General features: G+C 49.2%; 10 protein-coding genes across 10 annotated transcripts; 7 read left to right on the forward strand and 3 right to left on the reverse strand.

The window, feature by feature from the left end:
* Positions 1–224: 224 nt before the first annotated feature.
* Positions 225–1,666, reverse strand: Pdw03_6719 (Pyruvate dehydrogenase E1 component alpha subunit, putative; the record flags this gene model as incomplete). Its single annotated transcript, XM_014681240.1, has 4 exons — positions 225–730; positions 801–1,255; positions 1,319–1,452; positions 1,544–1,666. The coding sequence occupies 4 exons, from the start codon at positions 1,664–1,666 to the stop codon at positions 225–227; spliced, it is 1,218 nt and encodes a 405-aa protein (XP_014536726.1).
* A 330-nt stretch (positions 1,667–1,996) lies between these two features.
* On the forward strand, positions 1,997–2,855 carry Pdw03_6720 (uncharacterized protein; the record flags this gene model as incomplete). The annotated part of the gene is made up of 5 exons (XM_066101428.1): positions 1,997–2,125; positions 2,329–2,338; positions 2,523–2,529; positions 2,576–2,640; positions 2,698–2,855. 5 exons carry the CDS (start codon positions 1,997–1,999, stop codon positions 2,853–2,855), a joined length of 369 nt encoding a protein of 122 aa, XP_065956511.1.
* A 161-nt stretch (positions 2,856–3,016) lies between these two features.
* Pdw03_6721 (uncharacterized protein) lies at positions 3,017–3,394 on the forward strand (the record flags this gene model as incomplete). The annotated part of the gene is made up of 1 exon (XM_014681239.2): positions 3,017–3,394. One exon carries the CDS (start codon positions 3,017–3,019, stop codon positions 3,392–3,394), a length of 378 nt encoding a protein of 125 aa, XP_014536725.2.
* Positions 3,395–5,449: 2,055 nt separating this feature from the next.
* On the reverse strand, positions 5,450–5,731 carry Pdw03_6722 (uncharacterized protein; the record flags this gene model as incomplete). Its single annotated transcript, XM_066101429.1, has 2 exons — positions 5,450–5,532; positions 5,596–5,731. The coding sequence occupies 2 exons, from the start codon at positions 5,729–5,731 to the stop codon at positions 5,450–5,452; spliced, it is 219 nt and encodes a 72-aa protein (XP_065956512.1).
* A 1,620-nt stretch (positions 5,732–7,351) lies between these two features.
* Pdw03_6723 (Zinc finger, RING-type) lies at positions 7,352–11,163 on the forward strand (the record flags this gene model as incomplete). Its single annotated transcript, XM_014681238.2, has 3 exons — positions 7,352–7,454; positions 7,754–8,245; positions 8,312–11,163. The coding sequence occupies 3 exons, from the start codon at positions 7,352–7,354 to the stop codon at positions 11,161–11,163; spliced, it is 3,447 nt and encodes a 1,148-aa protein (XP_014536724.2).
* Positions 11,164–11,970: 807 nt separating this feature from the next.
* On the forward strand, positions 11,971–13,525 carry Pdw03_6724 (Peptidase M48; the record flags this gene model as incomplete). The annotated part of the gene is made up of 8 exons (XM_066101430.1): positions 11,971–12,629; positions 12,691–12,931; positions 12,987–13,011; positions 13,071–13,116; positions 13,171–13,234; positions 13,284–13,315; positions 13,367–13,425; positions 13,476–13,525. The coding sequence occupies 8 exons, from the start codon at positions 11,971–11,973 to the stop codon at positions 13,523–13,525; spliced, it is 1,176 nt and encodes a 391-aa protein (XP_065956513.1).
* A 335-nt stretch (positions 13,526–13,860) lies between these two features.
* On the forward strand, positions 13,861–15,752 carry Pdw03_6725 (T-complex protein 1, theta subunit, putative; the record flags this gene model as incomplete). The annotated part of the gene is made up of 3 exons (XM_066101431.1): positions 13,861–13,919; positions 14,036–14,406; positions 14,473–15,752. The coding sequence occupies 3 exons, from the start codon at positions 13,861–13,863 to the stop codon at positions 15,750–15,752; spliced, it is 1,710 nt and encodes a 569-aa protein (XP_065956514.1).
* A 2,110-nt stretch (positions 15,753–17,862) lies between these two features.
* Positions 17,863–18,577, forward strand: Pdw03_6726 (mitochondrial 54S ribosomal bL12m domain-containing protein; the record flags this gene model as incomplete). Its single annotated transcript, XM_014681236.2, has 2 exons — positions 17,863–18,108; positions 18,248–18,577. The coding sequence occupies 2 exons, from the start codon at positions 17,863–17,865 to the stop codon at positions 18,575–18,577; spliced, it is 576 nt and encodes a 191-aa protein (XP_014536722.2).
* A 427-nt stretch (positions 18,578–19,004) lies between these two features.
* Pdw03_6727 (Tetratricopeptide-like helical) lies at positions 19,005–20,559 on the forward strand (the record flags this gene model as incomplete). Its single annotated transcript, XM_066101432.1, has 2 exons — positions 19,005–19,485; positions 19,550–20,559. The coding sequence occupies 2 exons, from the start codon at positions 19,005–19,007 to the stop codon at positions 20,557–20,559; spliced, it is 1,491 nt and encodes a 496-aa protein (XP_065956515.1).
* A 378-nt stretch (positions 20,560–20,937) lies between these two features.
* On the reverse strand, positions 20,938–22,479 carry Pdw03_6728 (Velvet factor; the record flags this gene model as incomplete). Its single annotated transcript, XM_014681234.2, has 2 exons — positions 20,938–21,958; positions 22,145–22,479. The coding sequence occupies 2 exons, from the start codon at positions 22,477–22,479 to the stop codon at positions 20,938–20,940; spliced, it is 1,356 nt and encodes a 451-aa protein (XP_014536720.2).
* Between the last annotated feature and the right edge of the window lie 4,923 nt (positions 22,480–27,402).

Consider the following 27,402-nt stretch of genomic DNA (forward strand, 5'->3'; position numbering starts at 1 on the left):
GACTACTCCTCAAAACTCCATACAATGAACTTGAAAAGGACCCAGCCGATGGCAATTGCTCTCTACTCTAGAACAGAAACCAAGCAAAAAAACATAAGAGAAAATAGTCATCGGGCTAAATTACAGATAAATGATAGAACGACCCAAGAATCTCTTCCTAAGCCTTCACACAACGATTAAGAGCCCTTCCATGATGCACAAAAGTGCCCATAGGGCGAAACAATCTAGTAGTAGAAAGTCTCATCGACGGTACGACCACGCATCCACTTGGGCTCAGAGCCACGGACGTAGATGTCCTCGAAGAGGTTGCGGGCAGTGTTGTCGGGGACGGGCATCTTCTCAGCCTCGGCGACCTCAGCGTCGACGTTGGCACGGGCGGTCTTGTCGAGAGTCTTGAGCTCCTCCTCGGAGGTGACGCCCCACTCGAGCATCTTCTGCTTAAGGCCAGCGATGGGATCGTTGGTGCTGCGCATGCGCTGGATCTCCTCACGGCTTCGGTAAGTAGTACCGGGGTCTGACATGGAGTGACCACCGTAACGGTACGTGACGTACTCTAGGACGAGAGGTCCGTTGCCGCTGATGGCGTAGTTCTTACTGTACTGGACAGCGGCCTTGGTGGCAAGGACGTCCATTCCATTGACCTTGAGACCGGGAATGTACTGACCACGCTTGTAGTACTCGGTCAGAGCGGAGGAGCGCGAGGCGGAGGTACCCATGCCGTACTTATTGTCTAAAGGGAACATAAAGTAAGTCTATCTGTCGGGTTTGGAGGCTGTAAAGACTCGGAATAAACCACTTACTCTCACAACCGAAGAGAACGGGAAGCTTCCACAGCTTGGCCATGTTGAAGGCTTCGAACACCTGACCCTGGTTAGAGGCACCGTCACCGTAGAGAACGATGGAGGTGTTGGGCTGCTCGTTGTACTGTTGGGCGAAGGCGAGACCGGCACCGACGGGCACCTGAGCACCGACAATACCGTTACCACCGTAGAAGTTCTCGGCGAACATGTGCATGGAACCACCCTTGCCGTACGCGATACCCTCACGGCGACCGAGAAGCTCACCAATGATGGACTTGACGGTACCACCACGCATCATGGCGAAACCGTGGCAACGGTAAGCGGTGATAACCTTGTCCATGCGGGTGATGGCGTGCTCAATTCCGACAGCGACGGCTTCCTGTCCGGTGGAGAGATGGCAAAAACCACGGATCTTCTTCTCCTTGTACAGACGATCGGCGGCCATCTCCATACGTCTGCAAAAGAACAAACAGTCAGTCAGCGGCTAGTTCAAACATCCGCTGTCGTAATTTTCGTACCTCATCGCGACCATGTCGTAGTACATCTGCTTGAGCTCCTTCTTGGAGGTCTCGAGAGTGTACGGGGGTGGGTCAAGCTCGTAAGTCTCGAAGCTCTCATCGGAGAGACGGACAGTGAAGAGCTTTTCATCCTCCTGTTAACGCGCAAGCATAAGCATTAGCAATTGAAATCCCGGACACCTGCGGGCGAGGTTTTTCAGATCTTCCGGATAGGGCTCAACAAACCTGCGGGATCGGTGTCTCGACGTTGGCGGAAGCGGCGTCGGTGGTGACAGTGCGACGGGCAACAGGAGTGAAGGCACTACGCCTCAAAGGCGCAGCCTGACGGACCGCGGCACGGAAGAGCATTTTATGAGGGAATTGGAGATGGTGCGTTGAAGGTGATAGGCACCTTTTTCCGTCCCAACAACTCTCATTCAATTTTGCCGTCTTAGTCAGCTTCCAGATCGGGGCCGCCCGGTGAGGAAAGTCAGGCCGGGTCCGATGCTTGACTTCACTACTTCATTCTTGGATGTTGATCATGAATTCTGTTATGTTTACCAAAAGATTATTGTATTTGGGTAACCGAATCCCTTGGAATTATCAGAATGGTCCATCTCAACTAACAACCGGCTTTTCTGCTATGTCCACCTGGGACTCTTTTCCGGTTTCGATCTCTGATCCGATCCCAACGGTTCAATGCGTCTCTATATCACATCGGAACTTCTGACCTTTGGCGATAGGAAGGACCGATTCAAGTCTTACAGGACACCCAATTGCCTCTTCAATGCCTGTTTGTCATTGACAAGTTTAACAAACGATGATCGTGTATGACAGAAAATACATATGGCTAGGAGGCTAGGATACATCAAGGATCGAAAGGGCAGCACTACAACCCAACTTGGCAAATCGCCGTAATCATATTTTGCAGTAACGAGAACAGAGTCTTAGGCAAGCAGAACTTCATATAAAAAAAGGTCGAAGTGTGTCTGTTTCGACTGTTGCGGTAGAAAACAAGCTTCACCACACAGATATCAAAAGGTACTTGACACCAATTTCAGGGCTATTGAGAGAAATTTCTATTGAGAGGCCCAAAAGGCAAAGTTCCATTTTCGACTACTATTTTCAGCAACCTCAGAAAGCTTCATTCAAGGCGAATTAAGACCCCAAGCGCATACTTGATTGACTTTACAAACCTTGTTGACTTTGTTGACATTCTAAATAGAAGTGCAGTTTGTTCTGATATCTCGTATCAAGCGCAGAGCTCCATCATTTAAGATGCTGCTTTACCCTTCCATCGTCGCCTCCTTCTCTGCATCAGCTTCTGAACCGGGGTGACCAAGGTATCATTTGTCCCATGCCTCTATTCAAAAACGGGAATCTAACAAACCATCAAATAGCACCAATCTTGACATCGACATGGCAGACTCCACTGCCAGAGCAAGCCCTCCATTGGGTCCTCCCACCGGACCTCCCACTGGCCCCGCTACGGAGCCTCTGGTTGTTTTCGTTGCTCGTGGCGCTCCCAATCCCACACACGTCGAACTCGGCCAGCTGAAGCACTATCTTCGTCCCGCCCTGATAGAGCTCCAGGAAATGTTTGAGCGCAAGTACGGGAACCTCGAAGGTCGTTCCTACTGCTACTGCCCATTGATTCATAAATCGATCACCCCCCTAGAGCCAGATTGCGACTCTTTTCAGTCCCTGACCAATATCCTCATGTATGGCCGCACCTATGGCCGCGACATAATGTTTGTCTTGAATCACTGGGACGCCATCACCTCAGATGGACCGACATTTGCCAATCTCTTCAAGGATTTTACCGACGTCAAAGTGACTGTTCGTGTCTACGGCACGATTTCAGTTGACCACATTTCCGAATTTCATAACATCGACGCCCACAGAGTCAGCGCTCACTACCAAGGCTTGATCAGACTGGAAGAACAGTACGTTATCGATGATGCACTGCGTTATGTGGTCAGAGTTGAAGAAGTCCGCGATGTCAGGATCGGAGTGGAGGAGTCGATTGGCCTGATGGTGGCATTGACAGGCCAGTCTGAGACAGAGCTGTTGGAGCGAGTGCTGTGGATGCTTTGACGTAGGGAAGTGAACCGAGGAAGTGGGCTGTTGAATGTTCCTGCAGGTGTGAGGAATTCTAACGATGGATGGTTTCCCTCCACGGGTTGAGACATGTGATTCTGTGCCCAAGTTTCCTGGCCCCAGGGTTAAAGCACCGATGTATCTAACCCGCTTTGAAGTTGCCTACCTACAATTCCCGAACAAGCCTTGAGCTCTGCTTGTTCTTGGGACCAAATGAAACAATAAGTTCTTGTCTCACTAGCTGATGTAAGTGAGAACTCCAAGCATTGTGTAAGATAGAAAATTGAACCTATTTGCTCTGCAGTCTCTTATTTAGTAACACAAAGCTGAATTTGGGTTCATTGCATATCAACCCCGTGAAGCGATAGCTTAGACACCTGATCAGGAGCCTCAGGCCATCACAATTCTGACTATGCACCAATCGGACATCACCCATGCATCAACTGTGAGGGCCGTTATGCCAATCACACGATCTCAATAGAAGCCTTGCATCGTAGAGGGGGGAAGGGGGGGGGGGGGGTATTTAGCCGAGCCAATCAAAACATAATAAAAAATCGAACGTACCAACTCGACATATCACAGTGGCACGATCAAAAGACGTTGAACATGGACAAGAACAGACACGTCGCATTGAGCCAACACCTCTAGACAATTAGTCCGTGCGTGACGGAAATATCAGTACACAAAGTACACAAAGTACCAAAATCGACAAATCCGAAATTCCCCCGCGAATGTACCAAAATGATGGATCTGAAAAACGCCAGACGCCATTACCGCTAGTATCAGGTTAAAGCAGGCAGCATGCCAAATCCACCAAGATGGACAAATAACGCCACGTCTCCATGAGTTCGTCCACTAGCTCAAGGTTATCAATAAATTAGATTAAATTAGATTGCCATTCTGTTCTAATAGTGAGTTTGAGCCTTACAAATAATGGGCCTGAAACACTAAATAGGTTCGCCTGAGACATCGATCGGTTAACAGAGATTCTTAGTGGCTAGGGCTGATCGGATCCAGGAAGTCTGAGTTTACGTCTTGCTGTCCAGTTTGGAGCTTACGATTGAGTTTCGGGGCACTCGGTAGAAGAGAACCATCTCAGGGGTGTTTCAGGGGTCATCCCAGCGTAGAACTATGAGATACCTATGTTGTACTTTGTGCGAGATCTGATGTGTGTGTGAGAGAGAGTGGGTGATGAAGCAGTTCAGAGGATCCTTTCTTTTTTTATTTAAAAAAAAACCCCACTTGCATGTCCGATCTGGGTTACATGGGCACACCAGACTGTCTGTGTTGGAGACTCATCGGGTTATTGATTGTTGAGCTAACAACGTCATTGGACGCAGCGTTGTCCTAAAAGGCATCTTGGCTCGTGAGAAAAGCCAGTTCTGGGTCAGCTGACACGAAAAGTATTTATATCCTTATTGGCATGGGGCTGAAGCTACAATCTATTGCATCCACTGCAACTTGACCAACATACTAAGGTCTCGTGTCTTTAATGCAGCTAGAGATCATTAGCTCTCGGGGTTAGCCCGGCCAATAAAGCTTGTGTTTATTGAAGGATTGGAGGGTTGCATTTCTAAACCCAGGGGATAAATTCAAAGCAAGGGAATGCCTTATTATAAGTGTCGTGATTTTGTAATCTCCATGTTATCACAAGTCAATTCTTCAATGTGACTAGTTCGCAATTTGAGACACCGGGTTAATAAGGTGCTCTGGTACTGCAGACTCGAGAAGAGAAGGATCATCTCACCAAAACGAGATAGACTGTGTTTTCGTCACTACCTCCGCTCTGGAAACTTTCAACGGCGATGATCATAGAGTGATCCAAGGACGTCTCACTGCGGAAGAATATCCGGAGGTGCTAACTTTATGGTCTAGGCCTATGTCAGGTAGGGTTGGGTCGTCACTGGCTATTTTCGTATGCATACGGAGTGAACTTGACAGTTCCAGGAATAAGCAGCAAGGAGTTGTTACCAGTCAACTCCGCTCTTGTCCGTTTTTCGTAGTCTCGATTAGCCTAAATTAAAATTCTCCGACGCACAGTTGACGTGCAGGTCAATAGAGGAGCCGTTCATAGTATGGGATAGATCCAATATCAAACCTCCACCTCAAAAAGGGGAGACATGGCCAATCATCATCTACCAATGTTGCATCAATAAGACAGACAGTTCAAGATTCGGCCATTGATACAGGGTACTTACTCATTGGCAATTCCTCAATCCAGATTTCTAAGACAGCCGAGAATTTGCTAGAGCGAGGACGGACACTCTGCCCCCAAACAGACAGGAGTATGTCGATCGCAACGTAGGTGGTAAACGAGGCAACGGTATGATGCATAAACGGGGAGCTGGAGTCAACGATGTGCACATCACTTTCGCATGGCTTCTCCTATTTCCAGGGCAGTCGAGCGCTAATGAGTGGGACGAATACGATAGACCCGCTGGTGTTGAGTGCTCGCGTAACGAAGGAGATCAGGAGATCAGGAGGTCAAGCTTAGGCGAGGCAGACCAATCAGGCCGTGATCGTTCTTGACCTAGATGTGGTCGGAGCTAGGGACCATGAGTTGGGTCCATCCATGGATATCATGTTGCTTATGGCGTACAATCTCCGTTGGGAGTCCGTGGGGGAGGAGCGATCGTTAAAACTCCGGGAGGTGCATGTAGATGCCACCCCGTTCGACGTCCGAAAGCCAAGGATCAATTCTGTTGATCTGGATGTCGATCTTAGATAGTAGGTGTCAGTAAACTTAAACTTGGAGCCGGAGGTAAACTCTAGAACGGTTGGAAGAGAAATTGCATGCAGAATGATTTCTCCTTAACCAAAAAATCAGTCGGGTTTCCAGAATCCTTCTCCGGAGCCAAACAATTGACAGGGGAAGCTGTTTGGATCGACAGAGAAATTTGCCACTGTCGAGCGTGGTCCTTGGCCAATATAGAGTGGGTATATGGCTAGTGGATTAGTGAGCCGCCTAAAACCATTCATGAATTGAGTTGCCGGTACGGAGTGGTCAGTGTTGAGATGTGAATTCCGATCCGAAGTGTAAATCCACGAGCCAAGATTGTTATCACCACTCATCCAGATTCCTATTCTTGGACCGTCTGGAGTAATTCCCACGGTTGACGGAGTCGAATTTTTGAGCATTGACAGACCATGGGAGACACGTGGGAACCCAGTGAGAAGCATTTTAAAGTCGAGCTAAAAGCAGAGGAAGAAGTTAATAGGGCCAAAGGTTTATGAATAATTTAATTTTATGCATGGAGGTCTCCATACGGGAGTACGGAGTACGGAGTAGACACATTAAATTAATCTTTCCGGATCAGATCCTTTAAATGGATTGCAAAGCCGATGTCCGATGTCACTTCGAGAGACTATTGAAGAATCGACATGTACATGTATACACTGTTTTGTTATAGACGTACTATTTAATCCTTTGTGTATTGTGTGCTCTGTATATATAGATATCTTTATGTGATTGTACGAAGTAGATATTTCTAACGAGTTCTTATAGGTAAGGCAGATAGGGGTAAATGTACGGAGGAAGCCAAAAAAAAAGAAAAAAAAAATCTCAATTCCAGGGGATCTCCACTTCTTCTCATCCATGGTTCCAAGTGGAAACTATTGTTCTAGTCCGATCTCTTCTTTTTTTTCTTTTCCTTTTTCTTTTCTTTTCTGGTTTTTTCTTTCCGTTTTTGGAAAGTATCCACCTTAAACGTGTTGTGTATACTCCGTACAACATACTTTGTCTAACCCCCGTTCAGCTCCATCTCTCTCTCATAGTCAGGTACGGAGTACTACGGAGTTCAACACTAATTACCTTTTTTTAATTCTAATTATATTTGGGTTTAATTATTTTAGTCTTTTGTTTTACTTTTTTGGTGACTTTTTTTTGGAGCCAACTCCTTTCGCCTTGTTTTTTTCCCTTCCTTTCCCCCCACCTCTTTGTTTCCCTTTGAGTCGATGTGGAAACGTTCACCTAGATCAGAGGACAACTCTGGGAACGACTCAACTCAACATCATCCAAATGAGCTGGGTCTCCTAGGTCGATCCAAAAAGTCCAAAAGTAAGTGCGTGTGTGCGTGTGTGCGTGTGTTCGTGTGTGTCCTGTATCTTTCTTCAAATCAACATCGACATTTCCAGTCTTGAACCAAATGTCCTAGATCTGAGACCTATCGTGGCCTATTCTAGATGCCTCATGGGACAAGTCGGACTCAGACCACCCTCCCCTGAGCCATGGGGAATTTTCACTCTTTTATCCACATCTTCAATCCTTCAGCTTCTGCAAATAGCCTCAATCTGAATCTGCTTCTAGTCGTGAAGGAACACCCCCACCTTGCTAACCAGATTACCGGTGACGCACAGAATTTCAATTGCAGGAATCTTCCTCTCGTTCACCTCTTCGTTCCTTTCGCTCATTCACCCGAGGCCGAAGCGTGTTAGACCGGCCTAACAGCAGTCTTTCCAACCAGACCGATATCACCCGGCCAAGAGCTGCCTCGACTTTCGCTGGATCAATTAATTCTGCTGACACAGAGCGCGTTGGTCAACCTGCACATTCAAATCTCTCACGAACTGCATTTAATTCAAGATCGGGACGGACTGCAGGCCCAATGGAGGTAGATCGTACCCACACACGGAGGGAGAGGACCTTTGTCGGGAGTGAATGTGCCGTTTGCGATGAACCCTTGGAGCATACCCTACGCGGCGAGCGTGTTCTGCAGCTCTCGTGCTCCCATGTCTCTCACGAAGCCTGTTTCTATGAATTTCTGCGGGAATGCGATGGACAATACTGCCCAACCTGCAATGCGCCATTGTCCTTGGACACAAGTCGCGGTGGAAATGTCTTGGACATCGGTATGCTCTTCATGTGGGGTTCAGAGGGGAGACCCGGAAAGCTAATGTGAATTTTTTTCAATTCAGAGAAAATTAGTAATATTGTTCGCTCAGTGACGTCGAATGATACCGCTACAGTACGCAGTGGCTTGACAACACCAACACCAACTCCATGGGAGCAGTCGTCCAGTCGACGAGCACCGAGTGAGTCTGGTAGTCGCTACACCTCGGGTACCCGAGAAATACCACCTTACAACTCTACGAGGGAGCCATCTTACAACCACTCAAAAGAACCATCCTACAACCCCTCGAGAGATTCATCCTATCATCGACGAGATAGCCGTGATAACGGCAGCCAGCGTGAACGCGTAGAGCGATTGACTGTGGGCTCTAATCCCCATCGACCCCATTCCCGGAACGGCAGCGCGGCCGGCTCATCGGGCGACTACCATGAAGGCCAGCATACTAGCAGTGGACGGCGCCATGACTACGATGTTCAAGCTATGGAGTCCGACCTCAGTCCTCGCCCTAAGGTCGCCAAGAATCCCATTCCCGCACCGATAGTCACTGTCCGAAGCGAGTTTCCGACTATGAACCGATCTCGCCAACAGCAGACCCTCACGTGTCTGATTACGGTTGAAGTGCCAGATGCCAATTGGCGTCCTGACCTAGATGATTTACGACACACGCTTTCGGGACAGTCGCAGCCGGATGAACCATACGCAGGACAATTTGGTGGACAGGATGCGCGATCGATCCAGTATGAACCAACGGAGAATATGGAAGAAGTGGCCGAGGAATTGCGCAGCCGGGTGGACAATTGGCATGGCCTTGAGTTTCAACGGTTTGGCAAGCTGCGCCTCCACGGACATATGCGCGTGGGCAAGGATCGGGATTCCTGGCAGGAGTTGGAATGCTATCTCTTCGGAGAGATGCTTATCTGTGTCAAGGAGAAGAAATCGGCTGACCCCCAATTTGATGTGAGCAGGCGACGCAAGCCTGCTCGTTGCAGTCTCAAGGGCTCAATTTTGATTAAGAAGCATTTGAAATCCATTGAGGTGTCACCCGATGAACCTATTCTCTCTTTGAACCTTTCTGTCGCCGAGCTGCCTTGTTTCTACCTTCGCTTCCAGAATCGCAATCAGCTTGAGACGTGGCGTCGGTTTTTGATTGATTTGCACCCAGAGGCCATTTCACGCCATGACTATGACTACGACAATTCGGGGGCGGAGGAGGACGATTACCGTGGTAACCGTGGAATTCAACGACAGGCATCTATCAACTCGTCTTACGGCGCGGGGAAATCTATCAATACCGCCATTACAGACTACACCAGCCCCGACTACACGGTCCCCGACGCTGGATTCTCTGCAATCAACACCGTTCACATTCCCCTCGATCTTGTCGTGGTAATTCCGGTATCCTCGTCCATGCAAGGCTTGAAGATTACTCTCCTGCGTGATGCCCTCAAATTCCTCGTGCAGAACCTGGGCCCTCGGGACCGGATGGGCCTGGTGACGTTTGGCTCGAGTGGTGGAGGTGTGCCCCTTGTTGGTATGACCACCAAGTCCTGGGCTGGATGGCCCAAGATCCTCGAATCGATCCGGCCGGTTGGCCAAAAGAGTCTCCGTGCGGATGTGGTTGAAGGTGCCAACGTCGCCATGGATCTTCTGATGCAGCGCAAATTCAACAATCCCGTTTCGACCATTCTTTTGATCAGCGACTCTTCTATCTCCGACCCTGAAAGCGTTGATTTCGTGGTTTCGCGCGCGGAAGCTGCCAAGGTCAGCATCCACTCGTTTGGACTTGGATTGACCCACAAGCCTGATACTATGATCGAGTTGTCCACTCGTACCAAGGGATCTTACTCATATGTGAAGGATTGGATGATGTTGCGAGAATGTGTTGCTGGGTGCCTCGGCGCGTTGCAGACAACTTCCCACCAAAACGTCAAGTTGAAGCTCCGCCTACCTGAAGGGTCACCCGCCAAGTTTGTTAAGATTAGCGGCGCTCTTCACACCACAAAGCGTGCAACTGGTAAAGATGCCGAAGCCGCACTGGGAGATCTCCGATTCGGTGAAAAGCGCGACGTCTTGGTTCAACTTGTCATTCAGCCTGACAATGCTACGCAGGACAACATGCCGCAGGATCCGTGGGAGAGCCTAGTTTCCGGACTGGAGGCTCTCGGCGGCGGTTCGGATGGCGATGAGACACGAGTCGTGAGTGTTGAAGAGGTCCCATTGATCCAGGCTGATCTCACCTACGGCGATCTGCTTCGCGATGGCCATCTCACTCACTCCCCCCGTCCTTCGCTTCTGGCCATTACTATGCTGCCTCCTAATCCTCGGGCCAGGGGCCCGCAATCTTTGACCCCCCCAATTCCTCCCCATCCTTCGATCGTACAGCGTCGCATGGAGCTACTCACTTCCGACATGCTGACCCGTGCTCTTACTCTGGTTTCTCGGGGCCAGCATGATCGCGCAATGCACCTTCTCAATGAGACGCGCAGCATCCTCAAGGGCCTCGGCAAAGGTGGCCTACCACCTCTGCCCCCGGGTGCTTCCCGGCCCGATAGCGATGCCGACAGCCGCGGCGACACCCCACTCTCGGCCACCTCTCCTAGCTTCGGTGGAACTCATTCATCCGCATCCGACACCAACACCATCACACCAACCTCCGCGGTCGATGCTCAGACGATGACTGCCCTGAACGCAGATCTGGACTCTGCCCTGGAGTGGATCAACCACCCGGCAGTCTTCAGCCGTGATTCACGCAAGGCAGTGCTACAGAGCATTGGCGTGATCTCCTCACAACGTGCCTACACCTTCCGCACTCCATCCGAAGCCCACTGGGCCCAGCGCGTCTCCGGCGTGCGTCGGTTGACAGAGCGATCTCAAGACTGGCGCGAGACTGGCGACGATGCTTTGACGGAGGAGTAGGAAGCCATCCCTCTAAAACTCAGCATGTCTTTTTCCTCCCCTAATTTTTGCCCTTTGAAACGCTTTCTCTTATCTCATATTCCCGACTTTTTACATACCAAGTTGACGTGCTATTTCCTCTTTGCTTTTCCCCCTTTGCGATTTCTTTTGCCATCCCTATGATACCACTTTGTTCCCATGACTACGCAACATGATACCAGGGGCTTTGTTCTTGATGTGTTTCCGCTGTATTTGGACATAATATCTCTGTTTCTATGTAATTGGTCTGACGGTCTCGGCTCTGGTGCGCGGATGGAATGGGGTTCTGTCGTTTTTTTTTTTTTTTTTTTTGAACATATGACGATCTACTGGAGTTCTTTCTCTCCTTCTCTCTATATCCTTGCTTAGTTTAATCTGAACCCATTAGTTGCCTTGGACCAGCACATATCCAGCCCATCGAAACAGTTCTTTGCTTCCAGCACAATATCTTTGGCGACTCGTGGGGCTGGTAATGGATGTATGGCATGAATGCGTAGTCCACCCCCGGAGGAAAAGTAAAACCTGTCAACAGATCTGAGTGATTTTATTCGGACTGAAACGGAACTCGAACATCCTCGCAGGCGTTGGAGTGGGGAATTTGGAGGTTAGCCATGACGTTGCTCTCAGGCTGGTCACGAAGAATGGGGAAAGTGGCTTATCGCCGTGTGGCTCAGATCAACCTTCAACTTGCAACTTTCCAAGGGCGGCTCTGGTTTGCCTAGACTGTTGCAATACTAGATTCCTCTTCTTGAAACCCATTTGCATAAATAGCCAGACAGACTTTCCGTCATGTGTCAGTCTATGGCACGCGCTTTCCGGAGCGCATGCGCATATCCTTTATTATCGAAGCCTTCTTACCTCAAGGCCTCATCACTAGCCAATCAAACGTCACGCTCATACAACATCTCAGGGCCTCAATTATTTCCTCATTGGCATACCTCCCTGAGCTCTCAGGCCGCACCTCTAAGCCAACCCAGACCCCAATCACAACTCTCATTCCACACACCCTCCCCAACGAACCGGCGCACCTTCTTCTCAAGCCACCAATCCAGCTATCAACAAAGGCAGAGCCAATACAACCGATTTCGAGGCAGTGCTCGTCAACCTATTGTCTTCCGCTTAGTACAGAATGCAAAACCACACCACTTTGTTGCGATTGGCGTGGGAATATCCGGACTTTATCTATACAACACGGAGATAGTGGAGATGACCGGTCGACGACGGTTCAACTGTGTATCTCGTCACCAGGAGCTAAATATGGGCGAAGAGAGTTACCGCGAGGTCCTCAGTTCCGAGCGTGGGAAGATCCTACCCCAAAACCATCCTCTTACTCGCATGGTTGATGGTGTGCTGCAGCGATTGATCCCGCAGGTGGCTATTGAAGGCGCTGATTGGAAGGTCCATGTTATCAAAGATGATGGAATGGTTAATGCTTTTGTGCTTCCGGGGTAGGTTTCTCTGGGGTTGTGGTGTTATGGATGTGGCTGACATGGGTTTGTTTCGTTTTAGGGGAAAGGTATTCGTCTACACTGGTATATTGCCCATTTGTAAAGACGAGGATGGCTTGGCTGCTGTGCTGGGACATGAGATTGCTCATGTTGTGGCTCATCACCCTGCAGAACGTATGAGCAACAGTTTCATTACTTTGGGAGCTGTGTTCGCTATTTCTTTCTTGTTCGATGTTTCCGGGCAGTTTTCTTCTTTCCTGTTGAATCTCATGTATGGCTTGCCGAACTCGCGGACGCAAGAGGTATGATTGTCTTTTGACTCTAATATATCGTCACCTGGCTAATCTCTATCTACAGGCTGAAGCAGACAATATCGGTCTAAGTATGAATTTTTGAAGTTAAGGATCGCCTGGCGATTAGGTTGCTAATGGTTGTTTCTAGTGATGATGTCTAAAGCCTGTTTTAACCCCGAGGCAGCTGTCAAACTGTGAGTTGAAACGACAGAATGGGCAGCGTCTCAGGCTTTGCTGATAATTGTTAGATGGGCTCGCATGCATGAACAGGAGAAACAAGCTCCTCCGCAGTTTATGTCCACTCACCCATCGGTAGGCTTGGAGAATACCTATAAAGGGATCATAACTGACTCAGTATTAGAGTTACAACCGAATGGAAACCATTCAAGGATGGTACGACTATTTCCCCTACGCGACTTGTTTGTTACTGATTCTACCGAACAGGCTCGACAAGGCTGAAGCCATCTACGAGGAGAATGGGTGCAGCTCTGTCAAAGGATACAGTAAGAGACTTTCTTTACTTTTCCGTATACCAAGTTGCTGACCTCTCCAGTGCCTGGTTTCCGAAATGCTTACAACTCGCATGTCTCGTATCTGAGATGATGCATCCAAGTCAATAGTGCATTGATAGTAACTGTATAATAATAGCATTAACCAATGTATTAATATACAGGAGAGCATTTATTGTTACAGACCTCAGGACACATAAAACAATGAACGTGATTTTTTTTTTTAAAAAAATGGATGATTAAAGATCGTATCACCGCTGATCTACAAGTCGCCAAGCAACGAGGCAACTGGCGGGCTCCCCCTCGTGCAAACCGAGCAAACCCACCACCGCAGCTCCAAAAATTGCCCGGCACAACAGCTTCATCCACTTCCTCACATTTAACCCATTTGATATCCAGTCGCATCTCCTTCGGACGCGACCTAATATCATGTCGCTATCAATTCCCGGTCCCTCCCAGGCGGGGCTATTCAAGCCCGGGTACCAGAGGTGAGTTCGAAAAGTCGAGAAGCCCGAAAACCCACCGCAATAGGGACCTCCTTATCTGGCGCCCCTCCAACAAGAGAAGCAAGGCAGTTGACTAATCTGTGTTTCCTGCTGTATAGTCACGATGCCGAAGATGGAGCCGTTATCCGTAACATCGAAGCCTGCCAGGCTATCTCAGGAACCGTCCAGACCTCCCTGGGCCCCTATGGCCGCAACAAGATCGTCATCAACCACCTGCAAAAGATGATTTTGACCTCCGACGCGGCCACGATCCTTCGTGAGTTGGATGTTGTTCATCCCGCTGCTAAGCTGCTTGTTATGGCGAGTCAGCAGCAGGATGCGGAGATGGGCGATGGTACCAACTTGGTTATCGTGCTGGCCGGTGAATTGTTGAAGAAGGCAGAGGAGTTGATCCGCATGGGTCTCAAGACGAGTGATATTGTTTCCGGATACGAGAAGGCTCAGAACTTTGCCTTGTCGGTTCTAGAGGGTATGTTATCCCCCTTGAATGGTTTTATTGATGTACATCTGAGGGACGATTTCTGATTCCATCTAGAGCTCGAGGTCGACAGACTCCAGGATATGCGATCGGCTACAGAATTGAGCAAGGCTCTCCGCACAGTGGTGGCCTCTAAGCAGTCCGGCACGGAGGATACCTTGGCTGCGTTGGTTGCGGAGGCGGTTCTGGCTGTGTTGCCCAAGAACCCCCTTAACTTCAACGTCGACAATGTGCGAGTGGTTAAGATCATGGGTGGTAGCTTGGAACAGTCCAAAGTGGTGAGGGGTATGGTTTTCCCCCGGGAGCCCGATGGAATTGTCAAGAAGGCCAGTAAGGCCAAGGTCGGTGTTTTTAGCTGCCCCATCGATATCAGCCAGACCGAGACCAAGGGCACAGTGCTCCTGAAGAACGCCAAGGAGATGATGGACTTCACCGCGGGTGAGGAGGATCGTCTAGAGATTGCTATTAAGGAGCTCTACGACTCCGGCCTCCGTGTGGTCGTTGCCGGTTCCACTGTTGGCGACTTGGCCATGCACTACCTCAACCGTTTCAATATTCTGGTTATTAAGATTCTGTCTAAGTTCGAGCTCCGCCGCTTGTGTCGCGTGGTCGGTGCCACACCTCTGGCTCGCCTGGGTGCTCCCATGCCCGATGAGATGGGCCAGGTCGATGTTGTCGAGACCACCGAGATTGGCGGTGACCGAGTCACCGTCTTCCGCCAGGAGGATGCCAACGCCATTACCCGCACAGCAACCATTGTCCTGCGCGGTGCTACTCAGAACCACCTGGAGGACGTCGAGCGTGCCATCGACGACGGCGTCAACGTCGTCAAGGCCATCACCAAGGACCCCCGTCTCGTGCCCGGTGCCGGTGCCACGGAGATCGAGCTCGTGGAGCGCATCTCCAACTTTGCCGACCGAACCCCCGGTCTGCCCCAGTACGCCATCCGCAAGTTCGCCGAGGCCTTCGAGGTCGTTCCCCGCACTCTTGCCGAGTCTGCCGGTCTCGATGCCACCGAGGTTCTCTCGCGTCTGTACACCGCACACCACCGTACCACGGCTCCTGGCGAGTCATCTTCTGTAAACGAGGAGGGCAGCTCGTCTGAAGAGGAGGAACCATACTGGACTACAGGTGTGGATCTTGAGATTGGCGACTCCGACGGTACTCTGGACACTGTCGAGGAGGGCATTCTGGATCTTATGGCTACAAAGATGTCTGCGATCCGTCTGGCCAGTGAGTCTGCCCGGACAGTGCTGAGTGTCGACCAGATCATTGTCTCGAGACAGGCAGGTGGTCCCAAGCCTCCGAAGGGTGGAGGTGACTGGGACCAGGACTAGAGGTTTTTTTTTTAAAAAAAAAAGGGGAGCGATGATGGTCTGGATGCCGTTTGATAATTTGAGGCCTATCGATCTTCATACGATGATCTGCTTTTTGAGAACCACATAGACTGACTCTTACTTTCGTCTGCCGTAATGAAAAGGTGTAGCATTTGGGATTATTGGCTATCTTTTTAGCTCGATCAGTTTCAGGCTGATCAAATTACAAACCACTTCCGACAGTTTGATGGCAATAGCACGGGGATTTCCAGACACTCTCCGCGAGTGTCATCCAACTTGTATATAAACCCCAGGTTTTCGATTCTTTCGCGAATAAAAGTGAGAACGAATCTTGAACCTTCCCAAGTGTGAACTGAGCAATATCACAAATCACCATGAAAGAGATAAAATACTGAGCCAAATGGCATTGGCGCACTTGATTTTACTCCTTTCTTTGCAGCTAACGGTATTCTTGCCGTCTTCTTCGCTATACTCTTATGTATACATATGGCACTAACGGTTCGGCATTGGCGCTATTACGGTTACGCTTTTGGTTTGCTAGGTGGTCTGCTCTTGGAGCTGTTGGGATGTGTTGCAAAAGCCTGACTTTCACATAATCGAGCAGAGAAAATATTCAGATATCATGTGAGGCTGAATGCATCACTGTTGCACCTGTATATGTTCCTTCTCACTCATGTCCTTTTCGTCTGTAGATACATCATTGGCCTCAAACTCGGACCTACATTTCTCTCGTCTTCCCCATATCTCAATATCTCAATACTCCAGCGACAACATGAGGCATTCATCTTGAGATGGGTTGATCAAGAAGGCTGTGGCCTCCTTATCGAAGCAGCTGATATACGGTGGAAAGCTTTGAGATGCTACCAATTCCGAAGACAGAGTCCGGACTTACGCTGTTCGTTCCGTTTGGCGACAGATCATTCGCTGTGTGATAGTAATCGAACACAGGAGACTCCCCAGGGTCATGAAGAGAAAACCCGCAGATGGCGACGGAATTTTCGGTATCCTGCCCGAATGCTGCATCCAAAGCTGCCGTGAGATCCTGGGTCATCTGACCCAGAGAGAAAGATAGAGAAGGACTCCTAGAGACTTTCACAGGAGTAATAAAGATTGGGCCGAGAAAAGTGTCTCTATTGAGAAAAGTCTGGAGCGGACTAGTCACTGGGATCTATAGCATTGGGACAAGACCGAGGCTTCTTTAAGCTTACCTCACACTCATTGGGTACTTTTTCCTTCTGAGTCAAGATTCACGACTATACGATTTTATTAGTGCTGACTTCCTTAGGAATACGGCTTTTTTTATTTTGAATGTCGAGCTTGTGTTTTCAAGATAATCCAGATGAAAACCACAGCTAAAGTTGGTATAGAATATCCAACGTCAAATCGGTCTATTCTCAGTAGCATTGCATAGTATTATATAATGTCTAAGCTCATTATTCTTAAAACAAATGCATCCCTTGAAGCTGGCTCTATCTCACTACGAGATTGACTGATCTTTTTCGTCAATCGGCACAACCTCCTCATGACTGGTACCTCCAGCTAATTTCTTAGCGCCTTCCTTGCGGTGCTAGATCTCCTCCCAAAACATTCCTTTAGTTCCATGAGTGCTGGCTTGGACATTTGTCTCGAATGCGAAGTCGATCTTTTCGAGAGACCGTCCTACACGTTTAGGAGATGTAGAGAAACAAATGTATAGTCACACAGCAGAATAATGAACATCATGAACATCCAGTTTACAGCCACCTTAAGTTGGACACGGGAAAACTTCTAGTATAGTCGCCTAAACTTGTCATTTGAGGCTTTTTAGGACGGTAGTGTATAGCGTAACTAAGTAAGACCGTTCGGTAAAAACACACAAGAAAAAGATAGCCAACTAGTTGGTATTCTAGAACTGGGTACCCCATACTTAGTTGTAGTACATCTGAGCATTGACCAACTGGTTTCTGGTCTGATAGACTCTGATGCCTGAGGCATAAATCACGTGCCACTCCCAGATTTTCCTCGAATGTTTCCTTTCGGTCTTGATATCAACGAGCCGCGATTTCAATCCCCACCACTTTTCTCGAACTTTCCTTTCTCTCGTGCTTCTCGTCCTTTTCTCACCTTCGCCATGTCCTTCTCCACCCAGGTCGCATCCCGCTGCGCTAGACAGCTCTCCGGCTCCGTCCGCCCGTCCTCCCTGCGCATTGTGACCTCCGCTACACACCTCACAGCCCGGCGCACACCTAGCAGCCGGCGATGCGAATCCACCCAGGCAACCCCTGCTGCTGCTACCAACCCTAAGATCTCCCAGATTGTCGACCAGATCAGCACATTGACTTTGCTCGAGACTGCCGATCTAGTTTCTAGCTTGAAGGTGTGTTTGACAATCTACGCATAACCCATCGGTTGTTAGCCAGGATATGTGGATCTTGCATGTCTCTTTGTGTCCAGATCACCACTCTGTTCAATGGAGGTATTTATCTGAACCTTAGCTAATCAAAACCTTTGTACAGACCCGCCTGAACATCCCCGATCTTCCCGTTGGCGGTTTCGCCATGGCTGCTGGTGGTGCCCCCGGTGCGGCCGCTGCCGTTGAAGAGGAGGAGGCTGCTCCCGCCGCTGCCGAGAAGACGCTGTTCAACCTGAAGCTCGAGTCGTTCGAGCCTACCTCCAAGCCCAAGGTCATCAAGGAGATCAAGACCATGCTCGGCCTGTCGCTGGTGGACAGCAAGAAGTTTGTCGAGTCTGCGCCTAAGATTCTGAAGGAGTCTGTGCCCAAGGAGGAGGCGGAGAAGCTCATTGAGACGTTCAAGGCGATCGGTGCCAAGGCGACTATGGAGTAAAAGAGCCGTGTTACTTTTAACGCACGGGAGGAGATAGATTGGGAAGAGAAGTCGGGGAAGATGATGTTGCTTTGGTCTTGTCCTCTCTTTTCTCTCTTTGGATTCTTGCTTTTGAGAGATCTTGTCGAGCATTTAATTGTGTTTGGCCTGGCAGATCAAGGCAAAATGTACATTATACGCATTGTGTTCTGGGGCCGTCTGGTACAGAGGGCTCGTTTGGTTAATTGATGCATTTAGCATATCAATGATACTCTACCACTTTAAAGATCGGCAAACCCTTTAAAAACTATTATGGCGTATGGTCAAGTTGGTAGATCTGAACATCGGAGTAGCTTCGCGGTGAAGTTCCCGATCTCCAGAACTTTGACCCCAAAAAAAACCTCCCCTCACCTACTACCTCCACCATTTGCCCTCCACACTCTTTCTCATGGCCAGGTCATTAGTTTCGCCACTGCAGTGGCGTCAATTACACCAAACTCTCTGCCCACCAGCCCACGCCTTGCGTCACCACCGTGCGCAAGCTTGCACCGCTCGAGCTGTCACTGATAGCAACACAGCTCCCTTGAAACGACCCTTCCACACCACTCAAATTCGATCAGCTATCAGGCCTTCTCGCAAAGCACCATCTGTTCGAAAAGAAGAGAGGAGGGGCGTACCCCGGAATGAGTTGATAGCCCGAGGTGGAGTGAAACTAGACCGTGATGGGTTTTGGAATAGTTATTGTACTGCGCATGTTGAACCAACGTTGGCTGAATTTAAGCAATTCACTCGCCAACTTTATGAGACGTATAAGAACTTTATACCGCCAGGTGTCAACCTGGCGACGTTCGCATCTGTGGGTGAACAGTTGATCAGGCTATCGCACTCACAGCTCCCTTCCGCAAGTCTTGTTCGGAGTATCTCAATAGGTGAGTTTAAGTCCAAAAGGCTACGAATTGGACATATTGGCACTAACCACGTACGTTGTTATAGATGTCGATGCCGTTTATCGAATCTCGCTTATTCTTGCAGATCTTCAGAAAGGCCAGTTCATTTATCAATGGGCGTTGACCAGCTGCGCAAAAGCAAATTCGCGCCGAGCCCTTGTCGAACTCGTGAACCGGTATATCAGTACAGAAGGTGTGGACATTTACCAGAACACCGAGTGCATAGCGAAGGTCAAAGACTTGGCTCTCAAAGATGAATTCCCTCATGCAATTATGCTATATGCCAAACTGCTCATCTGGCGTGGCGAGAATGCAGAAGCCGCCCGGCTGCTCGAGCAGAAGATTCTACCATTTCTACAACCAACTCGCAAACAACCTACCCTTTGGGAGGATATTAAGTTATTGGACAATTTCGATTCGCCCTGGCGGATGTACGCTGTTGCTATTGAGAAAGAACAGGGTCTAGCGGGCATCCAGAAGGCTACGCGCCGAGCCGCCGTGGAGTTCCATGACCCGATCGCCATGGCTGACTTTGCCATCTCGGTGTTGGAAACGGAGGCCCCCGACAAATTCGAGGTTTATGAGTCGTACATGGCCGCCGCTGCATTGGGGGGACACACTCCAGCCTGCTTTCACCTTGCCAATTTCTATTATCGTACCTCTCAAGGCGAATTCACCACCGAAGCAGAGAGAAACGCCAAAAAGAGGGAGGAGGCTAACGCCGCGCGTAACGCCTTCTTGCAACGGTTCGAACCTATCGCTAATTGGATTTATACGATATTCAACCAACCCATGGATCGCAAAACATACCGCATGCTCGCGATGGACTGGTACGAGCTTGCTTTTGATAAGGGAAGCAACGAGGCTGGGTATATCCTGGCGATGCTCTTCCGCGAGGATGGTAATATGGAGAAGAGCCGTGAGGTGTACAACCTTACTGCTCAGAAGGGCCTTCCGACCTTGTTGTCGAAGAAAGGCCTGGTGGAGATGAAGGAGAAGTGGGAAGATCAGACCTTCCAACCTGGCTTGCCTCCTCAGCTGTTGAGGCTTGCTTAGATGACCTAGAGCTATTGTGTTTACATCGCTGCTGTACACTCTTTGCCTGTATCCCACTTTGTATCATATCAACGTTTGTTTTTGGGCCTCGATAGATGCCTTTTCTTCTATATTCCTCGCTCCCAAGCATTCATGTCTCATCTCGCCTATTGCATGTCGAACTGACAAAAAAAGAAGCAAAAGAAAAAAAAAAAAAAAAAAAAAACGCCGCAGTATCACCCCAGGATTCAAACGTCCATTTCTCATGTCAAACCCAAGACAAAGCCATGCACAAACTCCAACCCAAAAACCAAGGTGTTCGAATGATAATATCAACACGACAAAAGAAGAGAAAATGGACCCCTCAAAAAACGATAGAAAATCGACAAGAAACACCAATCACCGCCTCTTCTTCCCTTTCCCCTTCCCATGGCCCCTCGTCTTCAACTCCACAAACCCAAGCTCCTTCAACCCCTCTGCAAGAATCGACGAATCCCTCATCCCAGGAAAATCCTTTGCAGGATACACATGGAACGGATTAGACCACGCCTCCGCAAGAATTGGCATTGACTGCCCCGTATCCTCAACAGAACCCCAATTCATCAATCGGAACTGCAGCCTGTAAAGGCCCGCCGAGCGAATCGAGAGATCCGCAAAGATGAAAAAGGTAGCTGGTTGGTGAAGACGCGAGGCGGCGTGGTTGTAGACGTTGTGAGGGGAGGTTTCGGGATGAGGATCGATCATGGAAGATGGATGTGCGGGAGCGGAATTAGGATCCGGATCTGCGTCGACATAGAAGGGGGACATGAAGGCTTTGCCGGATAGTAATGGCGTTGAGAAGTTGTCATCTGTGCGGGCGATGCCATCTGTTTCACGTTCACTTTCTCTTGCTCGTTCTCGTTCTAGATCAGGATTCTGGTCCCGGTCTTGATCTCGGTCATGATCGCGCTTGCGCTCGCGGGGATGTGTTTCTGTTGGTTCGGCCCATGGTAGAGAGGGCGAGACGGGGAACAGTAGACATCCCACGGTGAAGCGGGGGTCTTGGAGGAGATCCCGGTCTTCTTGGGAATTGGAGTCAAAGTCGGCAAGGAGAATCTGCACGATTGGGGGAGGGTCAACGGGTCGGCGGTCTCTGTCACCTGCGCCGCAGGCTCGTGCTGCGATGGGCTGTTGTCGGATGTGGAGATGGTATCGGGATTGGGTGGATGGTCGTCTGGGTGGCGGAGGAGGCGATGGTGATTGTGGGTCTGGATCATGGTGAAGAATTTTGTCGAAGCCGTGTGGCATTCTGCAGTTTGCATTTCGGGATGGTGGTTTTGAATCTTGGTGAGAACTGGGTAGTATGGGATTGAATGAGTGGGTCGCTGCGCTTTTGTCCGACCAGACGGGACTTGGCATGGCTGCGGAAGAACTGCTGTGTCTATATGAATTTCGTAGTCAGAATGGGGGGTTTTTTTATGTCTCTCTGTGTTGTGCAACCTATCACAGATGTGACATGAAAGGAGTGCTTGTGTTCGATATCTCAAACCGATGACATCGGATCAGAACGGGCCACTGACAGATAGAGGTGGTTCAATCGACAGAAACGAAAAGAAAGGGACTTTACTGGGACTCCACGTCGTATGTCCAGCTCCGGTGACTATCGTAGTCACGGGCATGGCTCGAAGTTGGATATATTCTCTCTTCAAATGGGTTGTAATAACCGCGGGCATCAGAGCTTCCTGGGGGTTGCTGATATGTTTGCAGAGGTGGCGATTGTGGCATAGGTTGTGTGTTCAAGTAGGGATTGTCGGATGAGAACATATGTCGTGGATCTGCGCTTCTCTCAGGAAGAACCAAGGCGGGGAGCCTTGGACCAGTGGGCGGCGCCCCGAGTATACGGCGCTCATAGCTCGTGCTCTGTATGATCTGGCGAGGTTCATGGCGGTTTGGATGGGGCATGGGTATCGGGCCGTGGTGTTGAGTGCGGGGGTCCAAATCGATGTAGGGCCGTTCTGGTGTGGAATTCCCACTTTGCTGTGGCGGTGGCCTCGACATCGATCGGGGAATTGTGCAAGTGCCAACAGGTGGTCTTTGTGTTATACTTTAGATATTGCCGTATTCGGGTTTGTTTCAGATGGGGCATTTAATATAACCCACGAAGCGATCAGATAATCCGAACAGAGTCAATGCCCCAGGTAGAACTTATGTCTCTCGGGAATTGAAAAGAGAGAAAACACGGCAAAAACACATATCCGGTTAGTGAAGGCATCTGATAAACCGCATTTGAATGCAGTCGGTTAAAAGTAGCCGGTTAACAGCATGGCTGCATGTCACGACTTCGGTATGATCCTTTTTTATATCGTCACTGACCCTATTAGTTAGATCTATAGTTCCCTTTGGGAGGGATTCGTTGGTCAACGATTTTCCTCAGGAACCCAAGGAAAAAATGACCACGCGCAGCAAATTTTACACACCCCTGTCTGGTTTTCCCGGGCTATCCAATCAACCGAGAGCTGGAATATGACAGGAACCCAGTAAGAATGGCACCAACAGTATGAAAACTCCGTGCTTTGCCTTTTGCTTTAGTAGAAGTACTTCCTGGGTTGATCCTCTGCAACTGGTGCTGTATCCACCGACGATGATAAAGGGAAGAGCCGGGGGAACGGGCCGAGCGGGTTTTGCCACGAGAAGGGGAGACCAGTACGGAGTACCAAGTGGGCGTCTGTGGACATGGGTGTGTGGGCTGTGCCTCCATGGCAATAGTGCGTGGAGCTGTGTGAACTAGGGACTGTTCCTGGCAGAAACTGGCGAGGATCTCTGCTCTCTCGAAAGACGGTCAGGAAATAGAATATGAGTAGAAGTCGTTCTGCATTGTGGAACTCGCGTGTACAATTGGCAAGGTTTTCATTGGGAACTGCGGTGTTCTGAAGTATCTCGTGTCGCCAGTGTACAGGTCGCCAGTTTACGACGTGTAGGGATAGTGCGAATGGGGCGAAACAAAAGGACAAAGCTAACAAAGTTCTCGTGGGTTTGTGCCTTTTTGCGAACCGGTCTACGGGGATTTGTGGTGGGCCATTAATTTGACGATTAGGGGATTACCGTGCCTTATCCCGTCTCCAATGTGTAAATAGTAACCCGCACAAAGTACGATGTAACTGGCCTTTAAGCAAAAACTCCAATCGCCGCTTATTGGGAGAAGGGAAAATTTGCCGGATGCTGACCGACAAGCCGTCGCAGCAGCTGGCATTGACCCAGATTTCAAATCCCAAGTGGCTGGAGCCGAAGCTGCCGCGAGGCGCGGTGATTGGCGTTCAACCGCTGCTTAGCAGTCTAGAAAAAGATCTCCCTCACCTGCCCCCACAATGGGGAATCCGGGAGCTGTGTTCACTGGGACTTGTGACAAGTGGGCTGGTCTTGATAGGTGTACGGAGTACGGAGCAGCCCCGGCATAGTTTTTTTTTTTTAAGAGCAAGTGGTAAGCTTTTTGGAGGAAAAGCCAGAAGTATATCAACCGGTAAGTTCATCAGATAGCTTTCTTGGAATTCAAAGTCAATTAATATTCCAGGACAACACTCTTACCATTGCACGCAGGGGGTTCCCGAGTGGACTTTGGCAATTCCAAATGGGGATGAGGTAACTATCGTTTGCTGTCAGATCGATCGGCGAGGCAGCTACGGAGGACTTTGTACAACTTGGCGAATGCGAACGAACTGAGGTTGGATAGACGGAGTTTGAATGGGCCAAGCGCTAGCGACTATAGATTGTGTCGCTAAGATTTATGGATCCAAGCATCGTGCCTACATACATCATATGTGGCGTTTTACTATGCTGTGGGCCATTTTGGAGGAATTTGTAGCCCGATGTTGGAAGCATTACTCCGTAATCCAACGCGATTGGAATTCTTTGACTTGCAAATTCAGGAGTTTGATAAGGGTGACCGTTCGAGCTCTGAACCTCATCGGCAGATGTAGGAATTTAGACTATGTATTTTCGCGTTAGTTCTCATACGTTAACTTTAGAATGAACGCAGATCCCAAGGATCTCACGGAAATGCAAGGTGGATGAGAATCGGGGGCTCTGATGTACGGTGACTGAGAGCCCACACTAGTCAAAAGATTTCGGAATGCATGCCTGGCTGCGTTAGCTGTTGTACGGAGTAATTCAACAAACTCGACTGCGTCCTTGAGAGCCTTGCAGATCTGCAATTGTTGCGTGCTGCAGAAGTGCAGTAATTCGGGTCTCCATGTGCTCGTCGTCGCAAAACCGGCCTGAATAGGAAGAGATATTCCGACAAACACCAATTATAGCTAGCCATACCTAAGAATTCGAAGGTCGGCATGAAATAGGTAGTATCTTGCCATTCTTACCGACGATCCTAATATTTCAAATGGCGTGGGGACTTGTATGTGGAAAATTCTTCCCAGTGCGCGTCATTGGTAATCTGATCATTTTGCGAGGGCAGCGAGGCAAAACGAGTCGGGATCAGGATGCTTGTCAACTGCTGATCAAAACGGTTAGTTGACGGGCGTAGATTCATGGACAGGGATAAACTGGATTATAGACGAGCAGAATCATTGCACAGCTTTGGGTTATCGAGAATATGGGAGTGATGTTGGAGATAGAAGAGCTGGAAAGGATAAGCCCGCGACTACAACGTGGTGCATTTAGATTCTGCCCAAGAACATCACCGCTCAGTCATATCAACATCAAAAGATTCATCAATCTACATAGTATTTTCTCGATTTCATGAGTTCATAGGCATTCCATATAAACTATAGGGAAACACTCAATACTCTAGATCTGCAATTAGATCTGCAATTGGATCTACATCTAGGAAATAAGGTCCCCAGCAATTTCGGGAGCGAGGGCGTGTGCCACTAGGATAGAACGTTCGCTCGCCAGGATAAGTTGGGAGTGTGAGATGCATCAAGGTGCCAAGAGGGCCATCTGAAGGCGCTGGTCCACAGTCAATGACACCGATGTTCTGCCCAGCGCAATGCCCGAGGAGTTCCCCGTAATGGCGGTCCCAAACCACGATGTAGCCGGATGGCTGCCAGGGTTGATCGGGGTTAAATCGTATATCTATGCAGCCGAGTTGCATCAAATGTAAGTTGTCGATCCCCATTTGGGGAACTCCATGAATGATCAAACGAGCTCGAACAAGGCTTAGGGTAGATGGGGTCATAGCCTCGGATGAATCACGCAGCGCCGGGATTTGGGAATTAGAAAATTCAATCGGTAAGTGTGTTCTGGTACCCATCGGAGTTCAAGCGACTCAATTTTGGAGCGAAATTCATCTAGTCGTGCTATATTATAATCAAGATGGGTGACGATCTTGTGGGCTTGTCTGTCGTGGTCATTCAACAGATCTACGATCTTGCCCAGTGTAGCCAGAGACTTGGAGCAGCCATGAGCGTAAATCTCTGCGTATAGGTGCCCTGCGTGATCGGAGACAACGGATTTTTTTTTATCAATTTTGGGCAAAAGTTGATCACCAGATGCTTCCCAGATTGATGCTGACAGATCTAAAGCCGTACTGAAATGGCTTTGATTTTTAGGGCTCCATTGAATACCCAACCTTCGATCCATTTCCTCAACGCAAAGCTCAAGTAGTTCAAGGTAGTCCTTTCCCCTCACTAGATCAGGTAGTGCCTCGCCCACAATAGTGTCATCAAGGAGGAATCGAACATTCGGGAATTTGGCAGTGAAAGGAAGGTTATCACCACATTGTTGAGAGATATCTTCCAAGCATTTCACTGCTGTTTCAGACTGAAAATTTTGCATTAGAGCAAGCACTACCTGATAGGCAGCGATGCAGCGTTGATGGTTGTAAGGCCGAAGATTTTTTCCAAAAAAGAGACCCGCATTTGTGGAGTATCTCATAATTCCCGAGCCTAGCAAGTAGACATATAGAATCCTGGGCTTTGGCTTCAGAATAAAATCGGTTGCCAATTTAATCAGTAGCTTGCGTCCAGAATAAGTTATCATGCAAATTGTGATCTTGGGCCACAAATTCTGCTCCGCTTATGTTCTTCGCAAGGATGGGATCGGGTTCATCGTATGGGTCCTCAAAAGCTTTGCAGTCAAGTGCCTCAGAGCAATATTGGACTATGCGCAAATTTTCCTCGAGACCCAGGGCTGGAAAGCCCACATGGTGGTGCCCATCCAAGAAGTGCCTGAGATCTAAAGGCGAAAGATCAAAAGATGCAAAGTATAACGCTATAGTGTATATTCCAGGTTGGATAGGAAGCTGGAGATGCTTCAGTCTTGCGAACAAGTCACATAGCATCGACCGGATTTCTGGCAATGTGTTTTTCAGTTGACAGCGTCGTAAAGCACGGTAGAATGGCAGACAATTGCCAGTTTGCAAAATCTCTGCTCCACTTTTGCCATTGACATATCTCTCAATTAGACTCCGCAAGGAAGAGAGATCGCCAGTGTCGCTATTGGCATCCCACAAAAACTCTTGGTTCCGCGACGTAAGTCCTTTGATGGAGGTCCATGACTGGGGGGGGGGGGGGGCTGGTGTTGAGCTTCCATTCGGTGGCAAAAAGTCCATGAAGGTACCCAGATAGGACATTATTAGTATTCGAGTCATGATTTGGCTCAGTTGAATCCGTCAGGACGGATCGAAGCAGTTCAGATGGTGATCATGGGGTCGTTGAACTGTTGCAGGATAGAGGTTGCGCACCGATTGCCGTGACAATTAGTTACCAGCATTAGGCCGTCGCCTGGATTGCAGCAGCAGCAACCGAGTGTGCAGCCCTCCCATGCCGACTAGAGTAAAGCTGATCTGAGATGTGGAGAACCTGAAAAGATAAACAAGGGCCGATAAGGGGTCAAGTCTGGGGTTTGGCTGGCAGACAAAGGGCGGTGTGGGAG

Source organism: Penicillium digitatum, chromosome 2 (genome assembly GCF_016767815.1).
Source record: "Penicillium digitatum chromosome 2, complete sequence".
NCBI classification, from domain to species: Eukaryota; Fungi; Ascomycota; class Eurotiomycetes; order Eurotiales; family Aspergillaceae; genus Penicillium; species Penicillium digitatum.